We start from the raw sequence: 24,831 nt of genomic DNA, 5'->3' as shown, positions 1-24,831 counted from the left end.
AGTCTGGCTGACTGGCAGATCTGGAAGAGTCTGGCCGACTGGCACTTCTGGCGGATCCTGGCTGACTGGCACTTCTGGCGGATCCTGGCTGACTGGCACTTCTGGCGGATCCTGGCAGACTGGTGGATCCTGGCTGACTGGTGCTACTGGCAGATCCTGGCCGACTGGCACTTCTGGCGGATCCTGGCAGACTGGTGGCGCTGGGCAGACTGGAGACTCCGGCAGCGCAGGAGAAGAGAAAGGCTCCGACAGCGCTAAACAGGCGGGAGACTCCGGCAGCGCAGGAGAGGAGACAGGCTCTGGCTGCGCTAAACAGGCGGGAGGCTCCGGCAGCGCAGGAGAGGAGACAGGCTCTGGCTGCGCTAAACAGGCGGGAGGCTCCGGCAGCGCAGGAGAGGAGACAGGCTCTGGCTGCGCTGAACAGGCGAGGCGCACTGAAGGCCTGGTGCGTGGTGCTGGAACTGGTGGTACTGGATCGAGGACACGCACAGGAAGCCTGGTGCGGGGAGCTGCTACCGGAGGACTGGGGTGTGGAGGTGGTACTGGATAGACCGGACCGTGCAGGCGCACTGGAGCTCTTGAGCACCGAGCCTGCCCAACCTTACATGGCTCGATGCCCACTCTAGCCCGGCCGATCCGAGGAGCTGGAATATACCTCACCGGGCTATGCACCCGCACTGGGGACACCGTGCGCACCACTGCATAACACGGTGCCTGCCCGGTCTCTCTAGCCCCCCGGTAATCACAGGGAGTTTGCACAGGTCTCCTACCTGGCGTAGCCCTACTCCCTGTGAGCCCCCAATAAATTTTTGGGGCTGACTCTCGGGCTTCCTTGCCAACAGTGTTCCCTCATATCACCGGCTCCTCTCTCCAGCTGCCTCTGCTCTCCTTGCTGCCTCCACCTGTTCCCATGGAAGGTGATCCCTTCCCGCCAGGATCTCCTCCCATGTGTAGCAACCCTTGCCATCCAATATCTCGTCCCATGTCCAATCCTCATTGCGCCGCTGTTGCTGCCTTTGTTTCTTCTCCTGTGGCTCCTGCCTGTTGACACGCTGCTTGGTCCGTTTGTGGTGGCTGATTCTGTCACGGTTTTCTAATGGTGAAGGAGTCGGACCAAAATGCAGCGTGTATATTACGATCCATGTTTTAATAAACAAACGTAACACGAATCTAAATACAATATCTACAAAAAACAATAAACGTAATGAAAACCGAAACAGCCTAAACTGGTGCAAACTAACACAGACTCAGGACATCAAGACACTAAGGACAATCACCCACAATACAACCAAAGAATATGGCTGCCTAAATATGGTTCCCAATCAGAGACAACGATTAACCACCTGCCTCTGATTGAGAACCACTCCAGACAGCCATAGACTTTCCTAGAACACCCTACTAAGCTACAATCCCACTAACATACACACCAAAACCCCCAGACAAAACACACCACAATACAAAAACTCCATGCCACACCCTGGCCTGACCCAATACATAAAGATAAACACAAAATACTTAGACCAGGGCGTGACACTAGCTCTCATTCCTTTCCCCACTAGCCTGTTAGGAGTACCCTAGCTCTCATTCCTTTCCCCACTAGCCTGTTAGGAGTACCCTAGCTCTCATTCCTTTCCCCACTAGCCTGTTAGGAGTACCCTAGCTCTCATTCCTTTCCCCACTAGCCTGTTAGGAGTACCCTAGCTCTCATTCCTTTCCCCACTAGCCTGTTAGGAGTACCTTAGCTCTCATTCCTCCGTTGTGTTTCTCATACATACCTCATGTCTCACTCTCTCCACCTCTCTCTCGTTTTCTTGCCTGACTTGGATTGCATGGTTTTCTCAGACCTTAGCTTGCTCGGTAAGACCTCACCCGCTCGCTCCATCCTACTGGTGGCTGTTGGGGTTGTCCCTGTTTTGTACTTCTTAGAAATATCTCACTATGAGGTATTTAACACTCTGAATGGACTGATTCTTTATTATATCCATATGAATATTAAAGTCAGTCAATGTGACGATGTGTTCATCCATTGAAGTAAATGCACCTCCATAAATATTGATTTATTTTGGATGAAGATTTAAAAAACACAGTTGATTAAGAACTATTTGATACATAATAGAATCTATCCAGGCCTTCTACACATGCTGTTCTGTAAACTCCTGTTGTATGAACACAAAGCAGAAAACGAGGTCATTTCTCCCCTGGCTGGTGTTGCTCCTTGTTTACAGGTATGGGTCGTGAGGTTGAGAACCTGATCACGGAGAACACACAACTAATGGAGACAAAGTAAGAAAAACACACTGAGATCGGTGTAGTTTTAGATTTATTTGACGTTTATACTCAACAAAAATATCAACGCAACATGCAACAATTTCAAGGATTTGATTTACAGTTCCATAAATTCATTAGGTCCTAATCTATGGATTTCACATGACTGGGAATACAGAAATGCATCCGTTGGTCACAGATACCTTAAAGAAAATGTAGGGGTGTAGATCAGAAAACCAGTCAGTATCTGGTGTGACCATCATTTGCCTCATGCAGCGTGACACATCTCCTTTACATAAAGCTGATCAGGCTGTTGATTGTGGCCTGTGGAATGTTGTCCCACTCTTCAATGGTTGTGCAAAGTTTCTGGATATTGGCGGGAACTGGAACACGCTGTCCTACACATCGATCCAGAGCATCCCAAACATGCTCAAGGGGTGACATGTCTGGTGAGTATGCAGGCCATAGAAGAACTGGGACGTTTTCAGCTTCCAGGAATTGTGTACAGATCCTTGAGACATGGGGCCGTGCATTATCATGCTGGAACGTGAGGTGATGGCGGCAGATGAATGGCACGACAATGGGCCTCAATATCTTATCATGTTATCTGCCCATACCATAACCCCACCGCCACCGTGGAGCACTCTGTTCACAACGTTGACATCAGCAAACCGCTCGCCCACGCGATGCCATACACATGGTCTGCGGCTGTGAGGCCAGTTGGCTGTACTGCAAAATTCTCTAAAACAACGTTGGAGGTGGCTTATGGTAGAGAAATGAACATTAAATTCTCTGGCAACAGCTCTGGTGGACATACCTGTAGTCAGCGTGGCAATTGCACGCTCCCTCAATTTGAGACATCTGTGGCATTGTGTTGTGTGACAAAAAATGACATTTTAGAATGGCCTTTTATTGTCCCCACCACAAGGTGCACCTGTGTAATGATCATTCTGTGTAATCAGCTTATTGAAATGCCACACCTGTCAGGTGGATGGATAATCTTGGCAAAGGAGAAATGTTCACTAACAGGGATGTAAACAAATTTCAGCACAAACATTCTAGAGAAAGAAGCTTTTTGTTTCTGGGATCTTTTATTTCAGCTCATGAAACATCAGACTAACACTTTACATGTTGCATTTATATTTTTGTCCAATGTATACCCCCCAAAGTTATTAAAATGTTATTAGTCTTTTAAACTGGTATAAAGTCTATTCCATATTTAGATGTATTTAGCTTTGTAGATCCCACTATACCGGACTATATACTGGAAGCACAACATAACACAAACAGCTTGCATGCAGTGTTGTAAGGTGTCACATTCATTCCTTTCCCCCCTTGTTTCCTGTAGGAACGCTCTGAATGTGGTGAAGAATGACCTAATAGCGCGGGTGGATGAGCTGTCGTGTGAGAAGGAAGTGTTGCAGGGGGAACTAGACGCTGTGACACAGACCAGGAAAAACCTGGAGGAGAAGAACAGAGAGCTGGAGGAGGAGCTCAAGAAGTGGGTGAATAACAACAACAACACACGATAACACACTACACACAACTGACAATGTAAGTTCTACACCTGTTGTATTCAGGGCATGTGACAAATCAGATTTGATTTGATTTGACAACAGCAACACACCATATTAATATGGCCACCCCAAATTATAAGACTGTTTTTAGGGAAGTCACCAAGAGTAAACTGTCAACATGAACACATGGCATAGCATATTGTTAATGAACCTGATTGAACCAATTCTTCTGTTTTTCCAGAGTGCGTGTGGAGATGGAGGAGGTGAAAGGGAAGCCAAACGAGGAAGAGGATGTGAGTGCCTCTTACCATATGTATAACATTGTCCTGTATTTACATTTACATTTAAGTCATTTAGCAGACGCTCTTATCCAGAGCGACTATATAATGTATAATGTGACTGTACCTCTTCATGTCCTATAGTGGTGCCCTTTTCTATATTGTAATCACTGTTAAATGTATATTTTTATGATATTGCTGCAAAATGTACCTTCCTTAAAATTCAGCTTGTTACTGTGATTGGTGCGTTGTATGTCCGACCAATTAAAAACACCCTATCTCTCTGGTGTTCCAGAGTGACGTTCCTACAGCCCAGAGGAAGAGGTTCACCAGGGTAGAGATGGCTAGAGTCCTCATGGAGAGGAACCAGTACAAGGAGAGACTGATGGAATTACAGGAGGCTGTTAGGTGGACAGAGATGATCAGGTGAGGAGGAGGAGAGGAGAGAGTAGGATTGAAGGGAATCGAATAGAGCCAGTATACAATGCAATCCCTCAGCTAACCTTGTATTTTTAAACAATATGGCCAATTAAACAATTTGGTAAATTATATCTCCACATTTTAAGAGGACTTTCCTCTTAATCTGAATGCTAGACTTGAAACTAGGCAACTGCCATACACTTGAGTCAGTGGCGGTCGGTGCCATTTAAGATCAGGGAGGACAATTTTTAATGAGCATGGCCTTATTTCTATTACAGCATATTGGATAAATGTCATTCACATTCCCCATTTTTTCCAGCTTGCTTCCATTTAAGATTGGTTTTTCAACAGAATCGGCAGAATGAATACACCCCTGATCACCCGCAAACACAGTTCGCTTTCATAGAAGCCACATCCAAACAGCATAATCACTTTGCTTGTTGTATGATTCCTTCTCACATCCACGTTCTCTCCTCGTCTCACCTTTTCCCTTCGCTTGTGGACTTCATTGCACAACACAACAGCTGTCTGTGCCCAGGCACAAATGATCGCTAACCACTACACCAAGCCTACATTGTTGTCACCATGTTAGCTAATGTCATAGTCAACATATCTACCAGAACTAATGTGTTAGTAAACCTGCTACAATCATGCATTATGGTATACAGTCAGTAAGTAGTTTAGCAGTTACACTGGTGAGCCACGTGGCAATACATTTATTAAACCAAAAGCTTACCTTGACATGAAAGAGTTCCAATGTTGGATAGCCATAGCCAGCCAGCTAACGAGAGAGAGAGGCTCAATATATATATATATATATTTTTTTTTCTTCTAGAATCAGATACCTACATGAAGGAATAGGCAAAGGACTATGGATACAACATATTCATCTTTTCTCCAGTTGTTTCCATGGCCTCTGCTATAGTAATATGCAGCAGTTGCTTTATAACTGGTTCCCAGAGTGACGTCAAAGTTCATTGTTTCAGAACACCAAACTTCCAGAATGTTCAAAAGTAAATAAACATTTTTGGAGATCAAATGTTAATAAATAGAATGAAACATAATACTATGTTGCCTAGTGAAGGGTTTCCTTCTCCACAACCCCTTTCATATACACTCTTTAAGCTCCACTCTGAGACTCCACTCTGAAAGCATCCGTCTGCTCTATCTTTGCTCTACCAATTGAAATGAATGAGTTGAAGAGATAGTTCAGGGAAATGACATAGTTATCTACATATCTCTTTACTTAGAAGGCTTTTTATGGACAAGGAGTGACTGCAATCAACACTTTGGTTTGGTTAAACTAACCAATGTCGTAAGTAATTGTGCCGAACAGTTCCTTTAACATGATGCCATGTTGTGTTGTCTTACCAGAGCCTCCAGAGAAAACCCTTCCCTTACTGAGAAGAAGAAATCCAGCATCTGGCAATTGTAAGCAGTTCTCCTTCAATGACTACCTGTACGAAATAACTAGGAATTATATACATTTCTGATATGATGTATTCAACACTATCAACATGATATCATATGCTAACATTCTGGAAATTCCATCCCTGTTTTCTTTCTTTTTGGATGTGCTATTAAATGTTCAGTCTTAGGTAAATGTTTTAAACATCATAGCCATCCCTCTCTTGACCCTTGGTACAGTCTAGCCATGGGTTTAAATACTATTTCAAATCCTTTCAAATACTTGAGCTTTGCTTGATTGAGCTTGCCTATTGCAACGGAACCAATAGAAAATTCCCAACTGCGTATATCTCACCCACCTGGCAGTCCATGCAGGCTAAAGCAAACGTTCAAAGTATTTGAAGGATTTTAAATAGTATTTGAACCCAGGTCTGCTACAGTCCCCTGAACAATAGACATATCCTGGATGTGTACTACTCTTCATGTTTTCCATCCAATCCACAAACAAATCAGTCCAATGTGATTCTCTTGCCCCCCCCGCCTGCCCCTGTTGCCTTATGTTGTCCTGCTAGTCTGCTTAAAGAGTGCTGAGAGGGAGAGGTCTATGTCAGCTGATTGTACCTCCTTCATGTCCTCTCAGAAGTTGTATTGGTTTACAGGAAAATGTATGGACAAGTGCTTCGTTCTGCAATAGGCCTATAACCTGTTGTAGTGCGGAGATTTAAATATGTCCAACTCTTTATTAATGCGCATTCTTGTAAGATCTACTGTCCATTTCAGTATGATGTGTAGACATATGAAGAAAATAATGAACAATATAATTGCATGCTTCTGTTGATCAACTGACAGAGGTGTCCTCCTTCATCCCTGTGAGTTTTACTGTGATTAACTGTCTTAACATGGGGCTCTTTCCTCTTACTGTGCTGTGGAGCTCATTGTAATCACATGTTATGCAGTCTATTGAAATCTATCTGCTTGATTACCATCTGTCCCACACTATCAGATTACTATCTGCTATCGACATTCAGATAACATATGCCAAAACGTATATACAAACACAGAAATACACAGGTGTAGGTGTCCTAATATACAGTACTAGTGTACTGTATGTAGGCTTATAATACTATATATTAATATGTATGACTCCCGTTCAGTTAAGGGGCCACGAGTGTTATTGTAATGGGTGGGCCTTGGCTTTGTTAATCAACGTTCCCAAATCCCCAGCATGCTTCACTTCACTATACTTGAGGTGATGGTGGTGGTGGTGGGTGACTGTTTACTGTTGGTTGGTGGTTGACCCCCGGCCTTGCTCCTCCCTATACCAACCCCCTCCCCTTCGCATCCCTATTGTTTCTTTCTCTCCCCCCCCCCGCAGTTTCAGCCGCCTCTTTAGCCCCTCCTCCTCCAGCACGGCAGTGATGAAGAAGGCGGAGTCCCAGGGGAGGGAGGTGAAGTACATGCCCCCTGCAGGAGGGGGAATGAAGAAGAGGAGCAGCACCTTCTCCCAGTTTCCCACCGAGAAGTCCAAGGCCTTCGACTTCCTCAACGAGGAGTGAGTAGTGACACAGCACTCATTCTGTCATGTGTTAGTACTGTTGTAGCTCTCCTTATTCCTCTCTTGACCTCTGCCATGATGAGCTATGGTCATTCACTCCATGTATTACACAGCACTTATAATAGAATCATGGATATGTGGGTCAACTACTTATGATGGTTAGAACTGTTCATGACCTGTTCTATTTTAGAACTGTTCATGACCTGTTCTATTTTAGAACTGTTCATAACCTGTTTTATTTTAGAACTGTTCATAACCTGTTCTATTTTAGAACTCTTCATAACCTGTTCTATTTTAGAACTCTTCATAACCTGTTCTATTTTAGAACTCTTCATAACCTGTTCTGTTTTAGAACTCTTCATAACCTGTTCTATTTTAGAACTCTTCATAACCTGTTCTATTTTAGAACTCTTCATAACCATGCTACACAAACGTTCATATACTCCTAGGGCTTGTTTCTCATGATCCATATTGGGCATATTACTGGACCTCAAAGCTTTTTCATTGCAGAATCTCATTTGACAGTGCTTTCTAGTCCAGGATTCAGCAAACCGGCCCATAATGTAATTTTTTGTAATGAAATTCCCTTTTTGTCCTGTCTCCCTGTCAGAATGGACCCGTGCGCCTCTCCGTCCCGTAGGGAGCAAAAGAGGGCCCAGTACAGACAGGTCAAAGCCCACATGCAGAAGGAGGATGGACAGGTACAGGCCCACGGATGGAGTCTACCCAGCAAATCTAAGGTAGGAGAGGAGGGGATGGGAGGGAGAGGGAGAGGGAGAGAGAGAGGGAGAGAGTTCGCAATAATAACCATATCCAAGTTTTTATTTTTTATATGACATCTTGTGTGTCCTTTCAGGTAGTGAACGGGGGCCCAACAGAGAACAAAGAGAAGAATCTACCTGTGCCAGTCTACCTGAGGCCCCTGGACCAGAAAGATGCTTCTATGAAGGTGAGCACAGCACACACTGTGATTAAGTTAACTTCATTTTGATCTGTGAAAACATACATTACTATTGTGCACAATGCAACATTTGAATACCAAGTTGTGATACACAAGTATAATGCATGTTTTGCAATGGAGGCTGCTGAGGGGAGGACGGCTCATAATAATGGCTGGAATGGAGCAAATGGAATGGCATCAAACACATGGAAACGTTGTGTTTGATGTTGTTGATACCTTTCCACTCATTCCGCTCCAGCCAGTACCACGTTCCCGTCCTCCCTAATTAAGGTGCCACTAACCTCCTGTGGTGTATTGAGCTTTTTTAAATGTAATTTCTATCAATTGTACGTTGTTTGATTGATTGATTGATTGATATGTCTGCAGCTGTGGTGTGCTGCGGGTGTGAACATGTCAGGAGGGAAGATCAGAGAGGGAGAGTCCATGTTGGAAGGACAGAGCAGGAAGGGCTCTGTGAGCAGCCTGGACCATTTAGAGACAGAGAACAAGGTAAGGGGGAGGTGTTTTGAGCATGTTGGCCAAGGGGGTGTACCCGTACCTTAAGCACCTTGACGTAGGGAGGGTGTCTCATCAGGATCACAGGACAGTATATGGAAACTTCTGACTGTTTTAGAGAGCTTGTATATCAGTCAACAAAAGTACTGTATGCTGGAACTTTATACAATATAAGTGTGTTTAAAACAGTTTAATACTGTTTTTGAGAGCTTGTACTGTAAATGACTGGAGAAAGCAGACTGGATGGTAATACATACAGACACAAGTTAAAGCTCTCATATTTACGAGTACTGGCCTCAAGCCATCATGACAGGCCTCAGTCAAGTCAACATTGTTAGCCCTTATACATACTAGTCCTGGTATAATGGAGCTCATCATCAGTCTGTCCTGTCCTTGCTCATGATCAGTCTGTCATCTCCTTGCTCATGATCAGTCTGTCCTGTCATTGCTCATGATCAGTCTGTCATGTCTTTGCTCATGATCAGTCTGTCATGTCTTTGCTCATGATCAGTCTGTCCTGTCCTTGCTCATGATCAGTCTGTCATCTCCTTGCTCATGATCAGTCTGTCCTGTCCTTGCTCATGATCAGTCTGTCCTGTCCTTGCTCATGATCAGTCTGTCCAGTCCTTGCTCATGATCAGTCTGTCCTGTCCTTGCTCATGATCAGTCTGTCCTGTCCTTGCTCATGATCAGTCTATCCTGTCCTTGCTCATGATCAGCCTGTCCTGTCCTTGCTCATGATCAGCCTGTCCTGTCCTTGCTCATGATCAGCCTGTCCTGTCCTTGCTTCAGGAGCAGGAGAAAGGTGACCAGGAGAAGGAGAAGGAGTTGCGCCTGCAGGATGAGATGTCCTGCAGGGTGTGGATCTGTACCAGTACCCACTCCTCTACTAAAGTCATGGTGCTAGAGGCCAACCAGCCCTCTGACCTGCTGGACAGCTTCTACGCCTGCAACTCACACGTCCTCTGCATCGCCAGCATACCAGGTGTGTGTGTGATGTTTGTGTGTAGTTTGTGTGTGTATGTTTGTGTACAGTTTATGAGGAATTTATAGTATTAAAATTCCTGATAATGTCTCAAGATGGGTCTGTATATGTCAGTGTTGGCTGGTGTTTCAATCAGATGAAGGGGTCATTGTAATGTCTGAATGGAATGAATAAAACGCTACTGTGTGTGTGTGTGTGTGTGTGTGTGTGTGTGTGTGTGTGTGCTCACTTCTGTTTCTCAGGTGTGTTGGAGACAGACTACCCTGCAGGGGAGGAGCTACCTGTACCCCAGGACCTGGAGTCCGGGCCAGTTGATGGCGTGTCATTGACAGGCAGCGTGGCCAGTCTGGGCTCCGCGGGCAGCGACGGCGCCTTGGCAACGGAAGGACCACCGCCGTCCTCCAGATGGCCGGGGCAGGGCTCAATGACCTCCCGGCCCAGCACAGCTCAGGTAACACAGACACAGGAACTGGCCGCGGTTCAGGACATTATAGCAGTGGTCACCTCCATCAATAGTCCTGGAGAGATATAGGGTTTGAAGGCATTTGTTCCTGCCCAGAACTATACCATTTCATTCAACCAGGAGTAGTTGAATGAGGGGTTTTAGTGTTGGCATTTTCACACTTTCACACACATTAAAACTGGGGTATTCCCTGGGTTCCACCCTGAATGATCCTTTTGTATCTAATGCATACTTACTGTAATATTTTCTCTCTACATATTCCCCCTACCTCCACCCAACAGTGGATCTGTCCAGAGAGCCCAGTCCTGCAGAGGATGGGGTCCCCACGGCGGAAGAGGCCACAGAGGCTACAGAGGAGGGGGAGGAGAGCCAGGGGCTGGTCGTCAGTCAGCCAGGCATCTACACAGAACATGTGTTCACAGACCCTCTGGGAGCCGGTCACCATGAGTCCTCCACTGCAGACACACAGAGGTGAGACTGTCTGACCTAGTACTAGTTAGTAGTGACCTGACCAGGGAGAACTCTGATCCCTTGTTTAAGGCACTGGGTTTTATACATGAGTGATTCATGTGTGTTTGATACACTAAAGCTCACCAGCCCTGTTCTTTCTCTCTGTCTCCCAGGGACCAGGAGGGGGTGGGTGAGGCGTCTCTTCCCGACGACATGCTCCCTGCTGGGGAGGACGTCCAGAGGATGAGCAGCGCCCTGCCCACCATGTGGCTGGGGGCCCAGAACGGATGGTGAGGACAAGGGTGTGGTCACCAGGGGCCACTAGGGCCACACAGAAATAAATGAGTATGGAATATATAGTAGAATCTCTTTGGTCAAGAAAAGAAAAATGCATTATACATTTTTTGTAATTTCTCTGTTAATTTTTGTTTATGCACCCTGATCCATATAATTATCTTTAGAAAATCATCACCATTTATTTGAGGATTGTGTTTTTTAATCTTTGTCTCCTCTCTTGTCTCCTCCCTCTCTAGTTTGTATGTGCACTCATCTGTGGCTCGGTGGAGGAAGTGTCTCCACGCCATCAAGCTAAAGGACTCCATCCTCAACATAGTGTGAGTACTCTGAGGACTCTTTTCCAACAGTCTTGAAGGAGAACCCACATATGCTGAGCACTTGTTGGCTGCTTTTCCTTCACTGCAGTCCAACTCATCTGAAACCATCTCAATTGGGTTGAGGTCAGGTGATTGTGTAAGCCAGGTCATCTGATGCAGCACTCCATCACTCTCCTTCTTGGTCAAGTAGCCCTTACACAGTCTGGAGGTGTGTTTAGGATCATTGTCCTGCTGAAAAACAAATGATAGTCCCACTAAGAACAAACCAGATGGGATGGTGTATCGCTGCAGAATGCTGTGGTAGCCATGCTGGTTAAGTGTGCCTTGAATTCTTAAAAAATCACTGACATTGTCACCAGCAAAGCAACCCCACACCATCACACCTCCTCCTCCATGCTTCACGGTGGGAACTACACACGTGGTGATCATCCGTTCACCTATTCTGCGTCTCACAAAAACACAGCGGTTGGAACCAAAAATCTGAAATTTGGACTCATCAGACCAAAGGACAGATTTTCACCGGTCTAATGTCCTTGGCGCTTGTTTCTTGGCTCAAACAAGTCTCTTCTTGTTATTGGTGTCTTTGAGTAGTGGTTTCTTTGCAGCAATTCGGCCAATTCACATAGTCATTTTACTATAATGAACTTATCCTCTGCAGCAGAGGTAACTCTGGGTCTTCCTTTCCTGTGGCGGTCCTCATAAGAGCCATTTCATCATAGTGCTTGGTGTTTGTTGCGACTGTTTAGTTAGTTTTGATGTCTTAACTATTATTCTACGTAGAAAATAGTCAAATTAAAGAATGAGTAGGTGTGTCCAAACTTTTGACTGATACTGTACATGATTGATATGATTTATTGATTATTTCACACACAAAGGTTCCCAAAGAGAGACAGACAGTACTTGTACTGAGTATTCAGGCCATGTATATCTCACCAGACATGTCTTGTAGTGAGTATTCAGGCCATGTATATCTCACCAGACAGTACTTGTACTGAGTATTCAGGCCATGTATATCTCACCAGACAGGTCTTGTACTGAGTATTCAGGCCATGTATATCTCACCAGACATGTCTTGTAGTGAGTATTCAGGCCATGTATATCTCACCAGACAGGTCTTGTAGTGAGTATTCAGGCCATGTATATCTCACCAGACATGTCTTGTAGTGAGTATTCAGGCCATGTATATCTCACCAGACAGGTCTTGTAGTGAGTATTCAGGCCATGTATATCTCACCAGACAGGTCTTGTAGTGAGTATTCAGGCCATGTATATCTCACCAGACAGGTCTTGTAGTGAGTATTCAGGCCATGTATATCTCACCAGACAGTGGTCTTGTATATCTCACCAGACAGTGAGTATTCAGGCCATGTATATCTCACCAGACAGGTCTTGTAGTGAGTATTCAGGCCATGTATATCTCACCAGACAGGTCTTGTAGTGAGTATTCAGGCCATGTATATCTCACCAGACATGTCTTGTACTGAGTATTCAGGCCATGTATATCTCACCAGACAGGTCTTGTACTGAGTATTCAGGCCATGTATATCTCACCAGACAGGTCTATGTGTGCTCTCTGTCTGCAGGCATGTGAGAGGAAGAGTCCTGGTTGCCTTGGCTGATGGCACGTTGGCTATATTCCACAGAGGCCTGGGTAAGGATGCATTGATTCAAGCCATATTGTGATGCAGGTTAGTGTTTTTGTAATGAATCTTCTAGCTGGCCCAGCCACAAAGTAATACAAAATTAATTTAAACCTAACCATAACCGTAACCACACTGCTAACCCTAATGCCTAACCCTAACCTTAAATTAAGACCCAAAAGCAAATGTGTGTTTATATGAATTTTTACAATATAGACAATTGTGACTTTACAGCTGGCCTATCTAGCGGAAATCACACAGTTCTGCCTCCAGGACCAGACTCTAATAAACGTTAATCTTTATTGTGATGCTCCCTGGAGTAAAAACGGCTTGGCAGCCATTTTGTGTCACAAGCATATCACTTGTGTGTGTTTCTCCCTATGCAGAGGGACAGTGGGATCTGACCAACTACCACCTACTAGACCTGGGCCGGCCGCACCACTCCATCCGCTGTATGACAGTGGTGCATGACAAGGTGTGGTGTGGCTACAGGAACAAGATCTACGTCATCCAACCCAAGGCCATGAGGATAGAGGTACATCATCTGACGTGGTTTATACTGGAAACCTTCTGATGGTAGAAGGGGGGACAGTGTAAAGCGATTTGTGTTTCAGAAAAGTGCTAGATAAATGGGAATCCTTATGACTTTCCCCACAGCTGTTAGAAGTCTTTTCCAAAATTCCCAAAAGGAAGTTTCACAAAATGACACTAAAGTTATTGTATAATCTCCCTTTTGGTTTGAAGATGTTTTGTTGTTCTAATTGTCGTAGTTCTACTTTTAAGTCTTTCATCCATGAAATTGATAAAGGCCCTTTGGTGACTTATTCCACATAGGTTAGAATAACTCCAGCCCACTTTGTCCTATGAGATCTCATTGTCTTGTGTTTCTTGTGATCTAACACTTGTGTATTCTCTCAACAGTACAACCACAATCAAATAGAATATACACTGTATATCGGCCCATGATGTCTGTGCAATATCTGATAGTGATATAGTGTGGATTAACATGGTTATAATGCTACCTTCTCTATTTCCTCCTGTGTAGAAGTTGTTTGACGCCCACCCCCGGAAGGAGAGTCAGGTGCGTCAGCTGGCCTGGGTGGGAGATGGGATCTGGGTATCCATCCGCCTGGACTCCACCCTCAGACTGTTCCACGCCCACACCTACCAGCACCTCCAGGACGTCGACATAGAGCCCTACGTCTCCAAGATGCTGGGTACTGTACATTGACTCACTGTTTAAATCAATACAACTTTATTGGCATGAAGTATTGACATTGACAAAGCAGAGGTGTTTTAGGATGATAGATGAAAAATGACTTTGTTTCAATAGAATGCATGGGGAATACGTGAATAATTGTGCTTAGGACTGTTGCGGTTACAGTATTACCACCACACCGGCGTCATGAGTCATGACCTCAGTCAAATTCCACATGACCGTTGATTCACAGTAATCTTCTCTCATGCACTCTGGACATGCGTTGGTACAGTAGCACCCAACTCGCTAATGACCGTCAGGTCGCTAATGGCCCGGTACTCAGGGCTCTATTGTCCCTCTAACCACTCTGACATCAATGCAAATGAAATCGAAAAACACATCAAACACATCATCAAAACAGTACCATGCTTATATATTTTGTCTTGCCCATTCACCCTCTGAATGGCACATAAACACAATCCATGTCTCAATTGTCTCAAGGCTTAAAAATCCTTCTTTAAACTGTCTCTTCCACTTCGTCTATGCTGATTGAAGTGGATTTAACATGAATAATGGATCATAGATTTCACCTGGATTCACCTGGTCAGTCTGTCATGGGAAGTGTTTTGTACACTCAGTGTACATTGTTACCCTGTAACACTGCCAATTTAGCATGAGTTTAAGCAGTGTTATGACCCTGTCCTCTCTTCTCTCCCCTTCTCTAGGTACGGGTAAACTGGGCTTCTCCTTCGTCAGGATCACAGCCCTCATGATATCCTGTAGCCGTCTGTGGGTCGGAACAGGAAATGGTGTCATCATCTCCATCCCGCTGTCAGAAGGTACGTCCATACCAGCTACATCTCAGTCATCTAAGATGGCCTCCTCTCCTCACCTTCCCTCAATCATTGTTCATTGCCCCTTGAAAATGTTCACGTCCCTCATAAGACCATGTTTTATAACAACGTAACGATCAAAAAATATTTTTCAAGCCACTGTATAAAGTTGTTGGATGGTGAAAAGGTTTATCTACTTTAACTTGGCCCATTCATTCGTATAAAGTTGTTCGATGGTGAAAAGGTTTATCTACTGTAACTTGGCCCATTCATTTGTATAAAGTTGTTGGATGGTGAAAAGGTTTATCTACTTTAACTTGGCCCATTCATTCGTATAAAGTTGTTGGATGGTGAAAAGGTTTATCTACTTTAACTTGGCCCATTCATTCGTATAAAGTTGTTGGATGGTGAAAAGGTTTATCTACTTTAACTTGGCCCATTCATTCACGCAGGTTGATGTTTATTGAGCGATTTCCACTTGATGGGCCAGCTGCAAAGTCAAAATTGACTATATTGTACAAAGACATTATCAGAAATGAGCTTTTGGTCTTAATTTAAGGTTAGGCATAAGGTTAGCAGTGTGGTTACAGTTAGGGTTTAATGTCTGTGGCTGTGCCAGCTAGTGGCTATCCTGCTGAGCTGCCTCAGTACATGAGTCATCCCAATAAATACCAACCTGCTTAATTAACACTCATACAGTGAATGAAACAGCTCCAATTAGCTGTCTGTAAAGGAGAGCGTGAGTATTCATAGACTCTCTACTCCTCCGCTGCCCCATATATCCCTCATCCTCTCCTCCCTCTTTCACTGAAGCTATAGGTCCTCCTCAGCATGGAGTCTTACTGAGGGGCCTCAGGGGTGAGTCTCCATCACACAACAAGCTTAACCAGACTTTCTTTACTACTCTGTTTCACTCCCTCTGTCCCTCTATCCCTCTTTCCTGCTGTCTTGCCCTTTCTATCTCTAGTGCTTCTATTTCTATTCCTAGTCCTAGTCCTGGTTTGTGCTCTTTGGTCAGTTCTGGTCTCTCCCTCCCTGTTGTTTCTGATCCTAGTAGTGGGTCTCTGGTCTCTCCCTGCCTGTTGTTTCTGATCCTAGAAGTGGGTCTCTGGTCTCTACCTGCCTGTTGTTTCTGATCCTAGTAGTGGGTCTCTGGTCTCTCCCTCCCTGTTGTTTCTGATCCTAGTAGTGGGTCTCTGGTCTCTCCCTGCCTGTTGTTTCTGATCCTAGTAGTGGGTCTCTGGTCTCTCCCTGCCTGTTGTTTCTGATCCTAGAAGTGGGTCTCTGGTTTCTCCCTGCCTGTTGTTTCTGATCCTAGAAATGGGTCTCTGGTCTCTCCCTGCCTGTTGTTTCTGATCCTAGTAGTGGGTCTCTGGTCTCTCCCTCCCTGTTGTTTCTGATCCTAGTAGTGGGTCTCTGGTCTCTCCCTGCCTGTTGTTTCTGATCCTAGTAGTGGGTCTCTGGTCTTTCCCTGCCTGTTGTTTCTGATCCTAGAAAGTGGGTCTCTGGTCTCTCCCTGCTTGTTGTTTCTGATCCTAGTAGTGGGTCTCTGGTCTCTCCCTGCCTGTTGTTTCTGATCCTAGTAGTGGGTCTCTGGTCTCTCCCTGCCTGTTGTTTCTGATCCTAGTAGTGGGTCTCTGGTCTTTCCCTGCCTGTTGTTTCTGATCCTAGAAGTGGGTCTCTGGTCTCTCCCTGCTTGTTGTTTCTGATCCTAGTAGTGGGTCTCTGGTCTCTCCCTGCCTGTTGTTTCTGATCCTAGTAGTGGGTCTCTGGTCTCTCCCTGCTTGTTGTTTCTGATCCTAGTAGTGGGTCTCTGGTCTCTCCCTGCTTGTTGTTTCTGATCCTAGTAGTGGGTCTCTGGTCTCTCCCTGCTTGTTGTTTCTGATCCTAGTAGTGGGTCTCTGGTCTCTCCCTGCTTGTTGTTTCTGATCCTAGTAGTGGGTCTCTGGTCTCTCCCTCCCTGTTGTTTCTGATCCTAGTAGTGGGTCTCTGGTCTCTCCCTGCCTGTTGTTTCTGATCCTAGTAGTGGGTCTCTGGTCTCTCCCTGCTTGTTGTTTCTGATCCTAGTAGTGGGTCTCTGGTCTCTCCCTGCTTGTTGTTTCTGATCCTAGTAGTGGGTCTCTGGTCTCTCCCTGCTTGTTGTTTCTGATCCTAGTAGTGGGTCTCTGGTCTCTCCCTGCTTGTTGTTTCTGATCCTAGTAGTGGGTCTCTGGTCTCTCCCTGCTTGTTGTTTCTGATCCTAGTAGTGGGTCTCTGGTCTCTCCCTGCCTGTTGTTTCTGATCCTAGTAGTGGGTCTCTGGTCTCTCCCTGCTTGTTGTTTCTGATCCTAGTAGTGGGTCTCTGGTCTCTCCCTGCTTGTTGTTTCTGATCCTAGTAGTGGGTCTCTGGTCTCTCCCTGCTTGTTGTTTCTGATCCTAGTAGTGGGTCTCTGGTCTCTCCCTGCTTGTTGTTTCTGATCCTAGTAGTGGGTCTCTGGTCTCTCCCTGCTTGTTGTTTCTGATCCTAGTAGTGGGTCTCTGGTCTCTCCCTGCTTGTTGTTTCTGATCCTAGTAGTGGGTCTCTGGTCTCTCCCTGCTTGTTGTTTCTGATCCTAGTAGTGGGTCTCTGGTCTCTCCCTGCTTGTTGTTTCTGATCCTAGTAGTGGGTCTCTGGTCTCTCCCTGCTTGTTGTTTCTGATCCTAGTAGTGGGTCTCTGGTCTCTCCCTGCTTGTTGTTTCTGATCCTAGTAGTGGGTCTCTGGTCTCTCCCTGCTTGTTGTTTCTGATCCTAGTAGTGGGTCTCTGGTCTCTCCCTGCTTGTTGTTTCTGATCCTAGTAGTGGGTCTCTGGTCTCTCCCTGCTTGTTGTTTCTGATCCTAGTAGTGGGTCTCTGGTCTCTCCCTGCTTGTTGTTTCTGATCCTAGTAGTGGGTCTCTGGTCTCTCCCTGCTTGTTGTTTCTGATCCTAGTAGTGGGTCTCTGTTGTTTCTGATCCTAGTAGTGGGTCTCTGGTCTCTCCCTGCCTGTTGTTTCTGATCCTAGTAGTGGGTCTCTGGTCTCTCCCTGCTTGTTGTTTCTGATCCTAGTAGTGGGTCTCTGGTCTCTCCCTGCCTGTTGTTTCTGATCCTAGTAGTGGGTCTCTGGTCTCTCCCTGCTTGTTGTTTCTGCTTCTAGTAGTGGGTCTCTGGTCTCCCCCTGCTTCATTGTTGTTTCTGAGTCCTAGTACAGGTCACAGTCTCTGTACAGGGTCTCACAGTCATTGTCTGTCAGGTCAGTCCTAGTCATTGTCTACAGGTCAGTCCAGTGTTGTTTCTGATCCAGTCATTGTCTCAGGTCAGTCACAGTCATTGTCTGTTTCTGTCCAGTCATGGGTCTACAGGTCAGTCCAGTCATTGTTGTACAGGTCAGTCCAGTCATGGGTCTGTACAGGTCAGTCACAGTCATTGTCTGTGCAGGTCAGTCACAGTCATTGTCTGTACAGGTCAGTCACAGTCATTGTCTGTCTGAGTCCAGTCATTGTCTGTACAGGGTCACAGTCATTGTCTGTACAGGTCAGTCACAGTCATTGTCTGTTTCTGATCCAGTCATTGTCTACAGGTCAGTCACAGTCATTGTCTGTTTCTGTCAGTCACAGTCATTGTCTGTACAGGGTCACAGTCATTGTCTGTCAGGTCAGTCACAGTCATTGTTGTTTCTGATCCAGTCACAGTCATTGTCTGTCAGGTCAGTCACCCTGTCATTGTCTGTTTCACAGTCATTGTCACAGTCATTGTCTGTCAGGTCAGTCACAGTCATTGTCTGTTCTCAGTCCTAGTCATTGTCTGTACAGGTCAGTCACAGTCATTGTCTGTACAGGTCAGTCACAGTCATTGTCTGTACAGGTCAGTCACAGTCATTGTCTGTCAGGTCAGTCACAGTCATTGTCTGTACAGGTCAGTCACAGTCATTGTCTGTACAGGTCAGTCACAGTCATTGTCTGTACAGGTCAGTCACAGTCATTGTCTGTCAGGTCAGTCACAGTCATTGTCTGTACAGGTCAGTCACAGTCATTGTCTGTACAGGTCAGTCACAGTCATTGTCTGTACAGGTCAGTCTAGTCATTGTCTGTACAGGTCAGTCACAGTCATTGTCTGTACAGGTCAGTCATTGTCAGTCAGGTTGTCATTGGTCAGGTCCCAGTCATTGTCTGTACAGGTCAGTCACAGTCATTGTCTGTACAGGTCAGTGTCATTGTCTGTACAGGTCAGTCACAGTCATTGTCTGTGCAGGTCAGTCACAGTCATTGTCTGTACAGGTCAGTCACAGTCATTGTCTGTACAGGTCAGTCACAGTCATTGTCTGTACAGGTCAGTCACAGTCATTGTCTGTACAGGTCAGTCACAGTCATTGTCTGTCACAGTCATTGTCAGGTACAGGTCAGTCACAGTCATTGTCTGTACAGGTCAGTCACAGTCATTGTCTGTACAGGTCAGTCACAGTCATTGTCTGTACAGGTCAGTCACAGTCATTGTCTGTACAGGTCAGTCACAGTCATTGTCTGTACAGGTCAGTCACAGTCATTGTCTGTACAGGTCAGTCACAGTCATTGTCTGTACAGGTCAGTCACAGTCATTGTCTGTACAGGTCAGTCACAGTCATTGTCTGTACAGGTCAGTCACAGTCATTGTCTGTACAGGTCAGTCACAGTCATTGTCTGTACAGGTCAGTCACAGTCATTGTCTGTACAGGTCAGTCACAGTCATTGTCTGTACAGGTCAGTCACAGTCATTGTCTGTCAGTCACAGTCATTGTCTGTACAGGTCAGTCACAGTCATTGTCTGTACAGGTCAGTCACAGTCATTGTCTGTACAGGTCAGTCACAGTCATTGTCTGTACAGGTCAGTCAGTCACAGTCATTGTCTGTACAGGTCAGTCACAGTCATTGTCTGTACAGGTCAGTCACAGTCATTGTCTGTACAGGTCAGTCACAGTCATTGTCTGTACAGGTCAGTCACAGTCATTGTCTGTACAGGTCAGTCACAGTCATTGTCTGTACAGGTCAGTCACAGTCATTGTCGCTCTGTTGATGTCTTTTAGTTTGAACTTGTCTGTATTGTTTCTAAATGTTTCACTCCATTCATTCATTTCATAATGACTCCTTCCTTTCCATGTGTAGCATGTTTACAGCGTGACCTTGGCTTTGGGTCTACTGTATGTGTTTTCAGGATGGCCTTGGCTTTGGGTCTACTGTATGTGTTTTCAGGATGGCCTTGGCTTTGGGTCTACTGTATGTGTTTTCAGGATGGCCTTGGCTTTGGGTCTACTGTATGTGTTTTCAGGATGGCCTTGGCTTTGGGTCTACTGTATGTGTTTTCAGGATGGCCTTGGCTTTGGGTCTACTGTATGTGTTTTCAGGATGGCGTTGGCTTTGGGTCTACTGTATGTGTTTTCAGGATGGCCTTGGCTTTGGGTCTACTGTATGTGTTTTCAGGATGGCCTTGGCTTTGGGTCTACTGTATGTGTTTTCAGGATGGCCTTGGCTTTGGGTCTACTGTATGTGTTTTCAGGATGGCCTTGCTGTTCTTAGGCACAGCCCTTAGCCGTGGTATATTGGACTTATACCACAAACACCCAAGGTGCCTTTTTGCTATTATAAACTGGTTACCAACGTAATTAGAGCAGTACAAATTTTTAAAAATGTCATACTCGTGGTATACGATCTGATATACCATGGCTGTCAGTCAATCAGCATTCAGGGATCGAACATCCAGTTTATAATGGAGGCTTTGCAGTCTGCCGCTTGCTATGGATGGATAACTAGCTAAATGGATTCACTTCACAAAACATTACAGTTAAGAGATTCTTAATTTAAGGCCAGGAGTTTTTCCTGACATCATTACTCTATAGGTTTTGTTTTTAACTCTATAGTTGTCTTGTTGTTGTTGTGACGTTGTAGCCAACAAGACAGCGGGGGCAGTGCCAAATCGCCCTGGCGGTGCCGTGCGGGTGTTCAGTGAGGAGGGCACAGAGAGCACTTTGCCAGGCAGCTACGTGCCCTACTGTTCCATGGCACAGGCACAGCTGTGTTTCCACGGACACAGAGATGCAGTCAAGTTCTTTGCAGCCGTCCCAGGTAAGCAGCAAGGGGTAGTGATCATTAGGGTGTGCAACGAGAAACATTTTGCAACAGAAAATTACAATTATTCTGCGCAGGCAGTCCCTTCCTACCTGTTTCATTCAGTTTTCTTCCTGAACTTGACCGAGGAAGTGCTCAATACTTAACTTCCTGTTCCAGGTCAGGTGATCCCGTCCCCCGGACCCGGAGGGGATTCTGGGTCGGATGACCCCGCCTCTGAGTCGTCTGACATGGCGACCTCTGAACCTGCCAAAACCTTCCTGGTCATGAGTGGAGGAGAAGGCTACATCGACTTCAGAATGGGTGAGTGTGTGTGTGTGTATGTGTGTGTGTGTGTGTGTGTGTATGACATTATATGACGTATCTCTCCTCAACAGGTGATGATGTAGGAGAGGTGGATGGCAGCCTATCGGAACCCACCATGAAGCAGGCCACCCCCGCCAAACCAGAACGCAGCCACATCATCGTCTGGCAAGTCACTTCCTGCCAGGAGTGAGCCAATCACAGACTGCCACATCACTACTTGGTCGCACAACCACCCCGCATGCCCCTCCCTTAGGTTTTAAGTTGTTATTATTGATATTATTATTACTTCTGTGGATGACTACATTGTTGCTAAGGATTCTTTTTAGTGTCTGTTTTAAATGTATCCATGAATTTGGGGCCTAATGTTTGCCAGGCAAGGTTAAAGTGAAGCAGTGAAGTCAACTCCTGATAAGTGCACATGGGATAGATAAGTGCACTCATTTTAAGTGCAGTGCACTTCACCGGGCCCTTTTCAAACCGTTGTTTTCACTTGCTCCAGATATCTGCAGCACATTCTAGAAGTCGACTGCGGTATAAAGGCAGCTCCGTGTTTTAAAGTAACTGTCCAGTGAAAATCTCACTGTTAGAAGTTTGTATTCTGTTAACTAACTCATACTCAAATAATATTGTTGACACGTTAAATCCCCTCCTCAAACTTGTATCTCAAACGGACCGTTTCAAAAATGCTTGCTATTTCATTGAGGATGATGTCATCCTCCTGAGGATGATGTTGCTGGCCAATCAGCGGTCTATTCACATAAATATTTTTTATGACCGGTATATGCCCACACCATTCTGTTGTTGGGGTAAGACCACACCATTCTGTTGTTGGGGTAAGTCCACACCATTCTGTTGTTGGGGTAAGTCCACACCATTCTGTTGTTGGGGTAAGTCCACACCATTCTGTTGTTGGGGTAAGTCCACACCATTCTGTTGTTGGGGTAAGTCCACACCATTCTGTTGTTGGGGTAAGTCCACACCATTCTGTTGTTGGGGTAAGTCCACACCATTCTGTTGTTGGGGTAAGTCCACACCATTCCATAGAAAAGCAGCTTTTATTTATTTTTTACATACTTAAATTTTTAAAACTAGGAAAACTATTTCACTCATATTGTCATTAATTATAGGTCATATTTCATTGAAATGTGGAAACACTGGACAGTTACTCTAAAGGGACAGACTTATTATGCCAGGTTATTACATATGTACTGTACCATCATGTGTCGGTGCTACGTACTTCCTATAGTTCAATAAGAATCAAATAACGTCATTTTCCTGTGAGGCAAACATCTTATATGATATTTACTGCACATACAACAATGGCACAGGATGAACAAATCATTAAAATAACAGTACAGTCAACAAAGATGAGGAACTGCATTATATTGATTTAAGATGACATTGAATAAGGGAACATCAGTATTGTATGTTTAGAAACAGAAGACAAAAGGGAATGGTTAAGGGGTTTTGCACTGAATTGATATCTGATGTTGTAAAGTTATGATATGGGACTGTATGTGTGTGGGTTCACTGTCGCCTTTACCGTGCCGAGCATTTTAGATCGTAACCTTTGAACAAAACAGATTTATTTTTGCTACCTTTGTGGTGTTGGTAATGTGAGCAATGTTTGGGCACCTCTGTGTGTAGAACGGACTGTGAGATGTAATGTAGGGCCCTGTTCCAATACTTTAAAAAGCCTTTCTTATTTCCTCACTTTCTTGAAGTAATCGGGGAGAAAAGATCTATTTTGAAGTATTGTAACGGTGTCGAAGTTAGTATCAGCCTGCATGGGGAAGTCTTGTACTGTATCTCCGTCCAAAGGTCTGCTTGCTCTGCCATTTTGGGCCAAACTCTCTGTTCTGCCATTTTGGGGAAATGTGCTCCTGCTGCAATTTAGGGTCTTCCCTCATGCTAAATCTCCCTGGCACTTTTAAACATAATGTAGGCCGCTTGAAGTAGAACACCCGTCCGTGGTAATGTTCACTTATACTAAAAATGTGCTAACTATTTTAGGGGAAAAGGGTGTGACAGACTATTTATTTCTGTCAAGGTGTAACCAGTTACCAAAGGGAAAAAAATGAAGTATGAAAAGAATATTAAATGTCATTCGTATCTAACATTATCCATTTGCATCTTCTCTGGGGGTTTTAAGTAAAGTCATAATAGCAATGATTTGATGATGAATATATATTTTTGAAGGTTTCATCTCTGAAAAATGGTATATTTCACAGGGAATTGATTAATGAACGTAAGTGTTGACGTTGCACCTTAAAAAGCATTGTCCACACAGAACTAAGTTTGCTTTGTGTTTCATTTGTTTTTGTGTTTTTACAAATGCATTCAAATAACTTTTTTTACTTTTGATTTTGTGCTCTTTGTACTTGTTGTCTGTGAGACACTTCTATAAATGAATCTGTATTTTGATGGTGTCTGTTACCCGAAAGCAGAAAAACCAATAGACAAGTGTTTCATTTTTATATATTTGAAGGAAAAAAAACTGGGTTGGGATTGGTTAGGCCTCGGCCTATTTATTTTCCAATTCAGAAGAAATAACGTTCACATCGTGTTGTAGCCATTCCAGTATTTATTTTTCTTATTGAGCATCGGTGGTTCAGAATGTAACTTTCTACATGAATAAACATAATAGGAGAATATTCAAAGTGATCAGTAATAATGGTGCCATAAAATGAAACCATGGTCAATAGAAAATGGAAAATACACAATGATCAACGCTAAACAGTCCTGTAACGTCTGTGGACTGATCAGGACAACTACACATTCATGGTACCAAGCTATGCATGTTTTTTTTAAAGAACACTGCTAAGTATTGTTTGGTTCAAATCCCTGTTAACTGCCACCGTTTTGGGTGGGTAGATGTCTCCATGTGTGTGTGGCTTGCATTTGAGTGTGTGGGTGTGTGTGTGTGTGCGTGCGTGCCTGTGTGTGTGCATACGTGTATCTCCAGAGGATGGTCTGTAGTATGTACCAGGCCTTTCTCTGGGCCCCTAAAGCCGTATGGCCATAACTGTGGTTTCTCCTGGTAAATGTTTGCTAAAACAGCATCATAGCCTTATTTTTAACAATCTATTAAACTCAATTTCATGGGGAATTCATGACGCTTGATTTATTGATTCAGCTGATTGATTCATTGATTGATTGTTTGATTGACATTTATAAGTCAAGTTAACATAGCAATTGTGCGTCAATGCCTTCCACAGGTGACAGCCAGGAAGCATAACATCACACAGAAATACTACATATCTGATTCAGAGGGGTTAAATGCAGAAGACACATTTCAGTTCAAGACATTCAGTTGTACAATTGACTAGGTATCCCCATTTCCATTAATAT

At 44.7% G+C, this 24,831-nt stretch overlaps 1 protein-coding gene across 1 annotated transcript in view; it reads left to right on the top strand.

The window, feature by feature from the left end:
• spag9a (sperm associated antigen 9a) overlaps window positions 1-24,593 on the top strand; it is a 60,913-nt gene extending 36,320 nt beyond the window's left edge. Inside the window, 23 exon segments of the mRNA XM_065010395.1 lie at window positions 2,226-2,283; window positions 3,614-3,766; window positions 4,024-4,075; window positions 4,356-4,486; window positions 5,855-5,911; window positions 7,263-7,439; window positions 8,053-8,182; window positions 8,299-8,391; window positions 8,770-8,892; window positions 9,691-9,883; window positions 10,126-10,266; window positions 10,269-10,334; window positions 10,628-10,817; window positions 10,970-11,086; window positions 11,330-11,410; window positions 12,994-13,061; window positions 13,437-13,585; window positions 14,096-14,267; window positions 14,974-15,087; window positions 15,895-15,939; window positions 20,995-21,171; window positions 21,334-21,477; window positions 21,552-24,593. Of these exon segments, the coding sequence (XP_064866467.1) occupies window positions 2,226-2,283; window positions 3,614-3,766; window positions 4,024-4,075; window positions 4,356-4,486; window positions 5,855-5,911; window positions 7,263-7,439; window positions 8,053-8,182; window positions 8,299-8,391; window positions 8,770-8,892; window positions 9,691-9,883; window positions 10,126-10,266; window positions 10,269-10,334; window positions 10,628-10,817; window positions 10,970-11,086; window positions 11,330-11,410; window positions 12,994-13,061; window positions 13,437-13,585; window positions 14,096-14,267; window positions 14,974-15,087; window positions 15,895-15,939; window positions 20,995-21,171; window positions 21,334-21,477; window positions 21,552-21,670 (2,750 nt within the window). The 3' untranslated portion in view covers window positions 21,671-24,593.
• Window positions 24,594-24,831: the final 238 nt, after the last annotated feature.

This window comes from Oncorhynchus nerka, linkage group LG26 (assembly GCF_034236695.1).
Source record: "Oncorhynchus nerka isolate Pitt River linkage group LG26, Oner_Uvic_2.0, whole genome shotgun sequence".
NCBI classification, from domain to species: domain Eukaryota; kingdom Metazoa; phylum Chordata; class Actinopteri; order Salmoniformes; family Salmonidae; genus Oncorhynchus; species Oncorhynchus nerka.
Note: the sequence above shows the minus strand (reverse complement) of the source record. Positions and strands in the feature narration are given on the sequence as shown.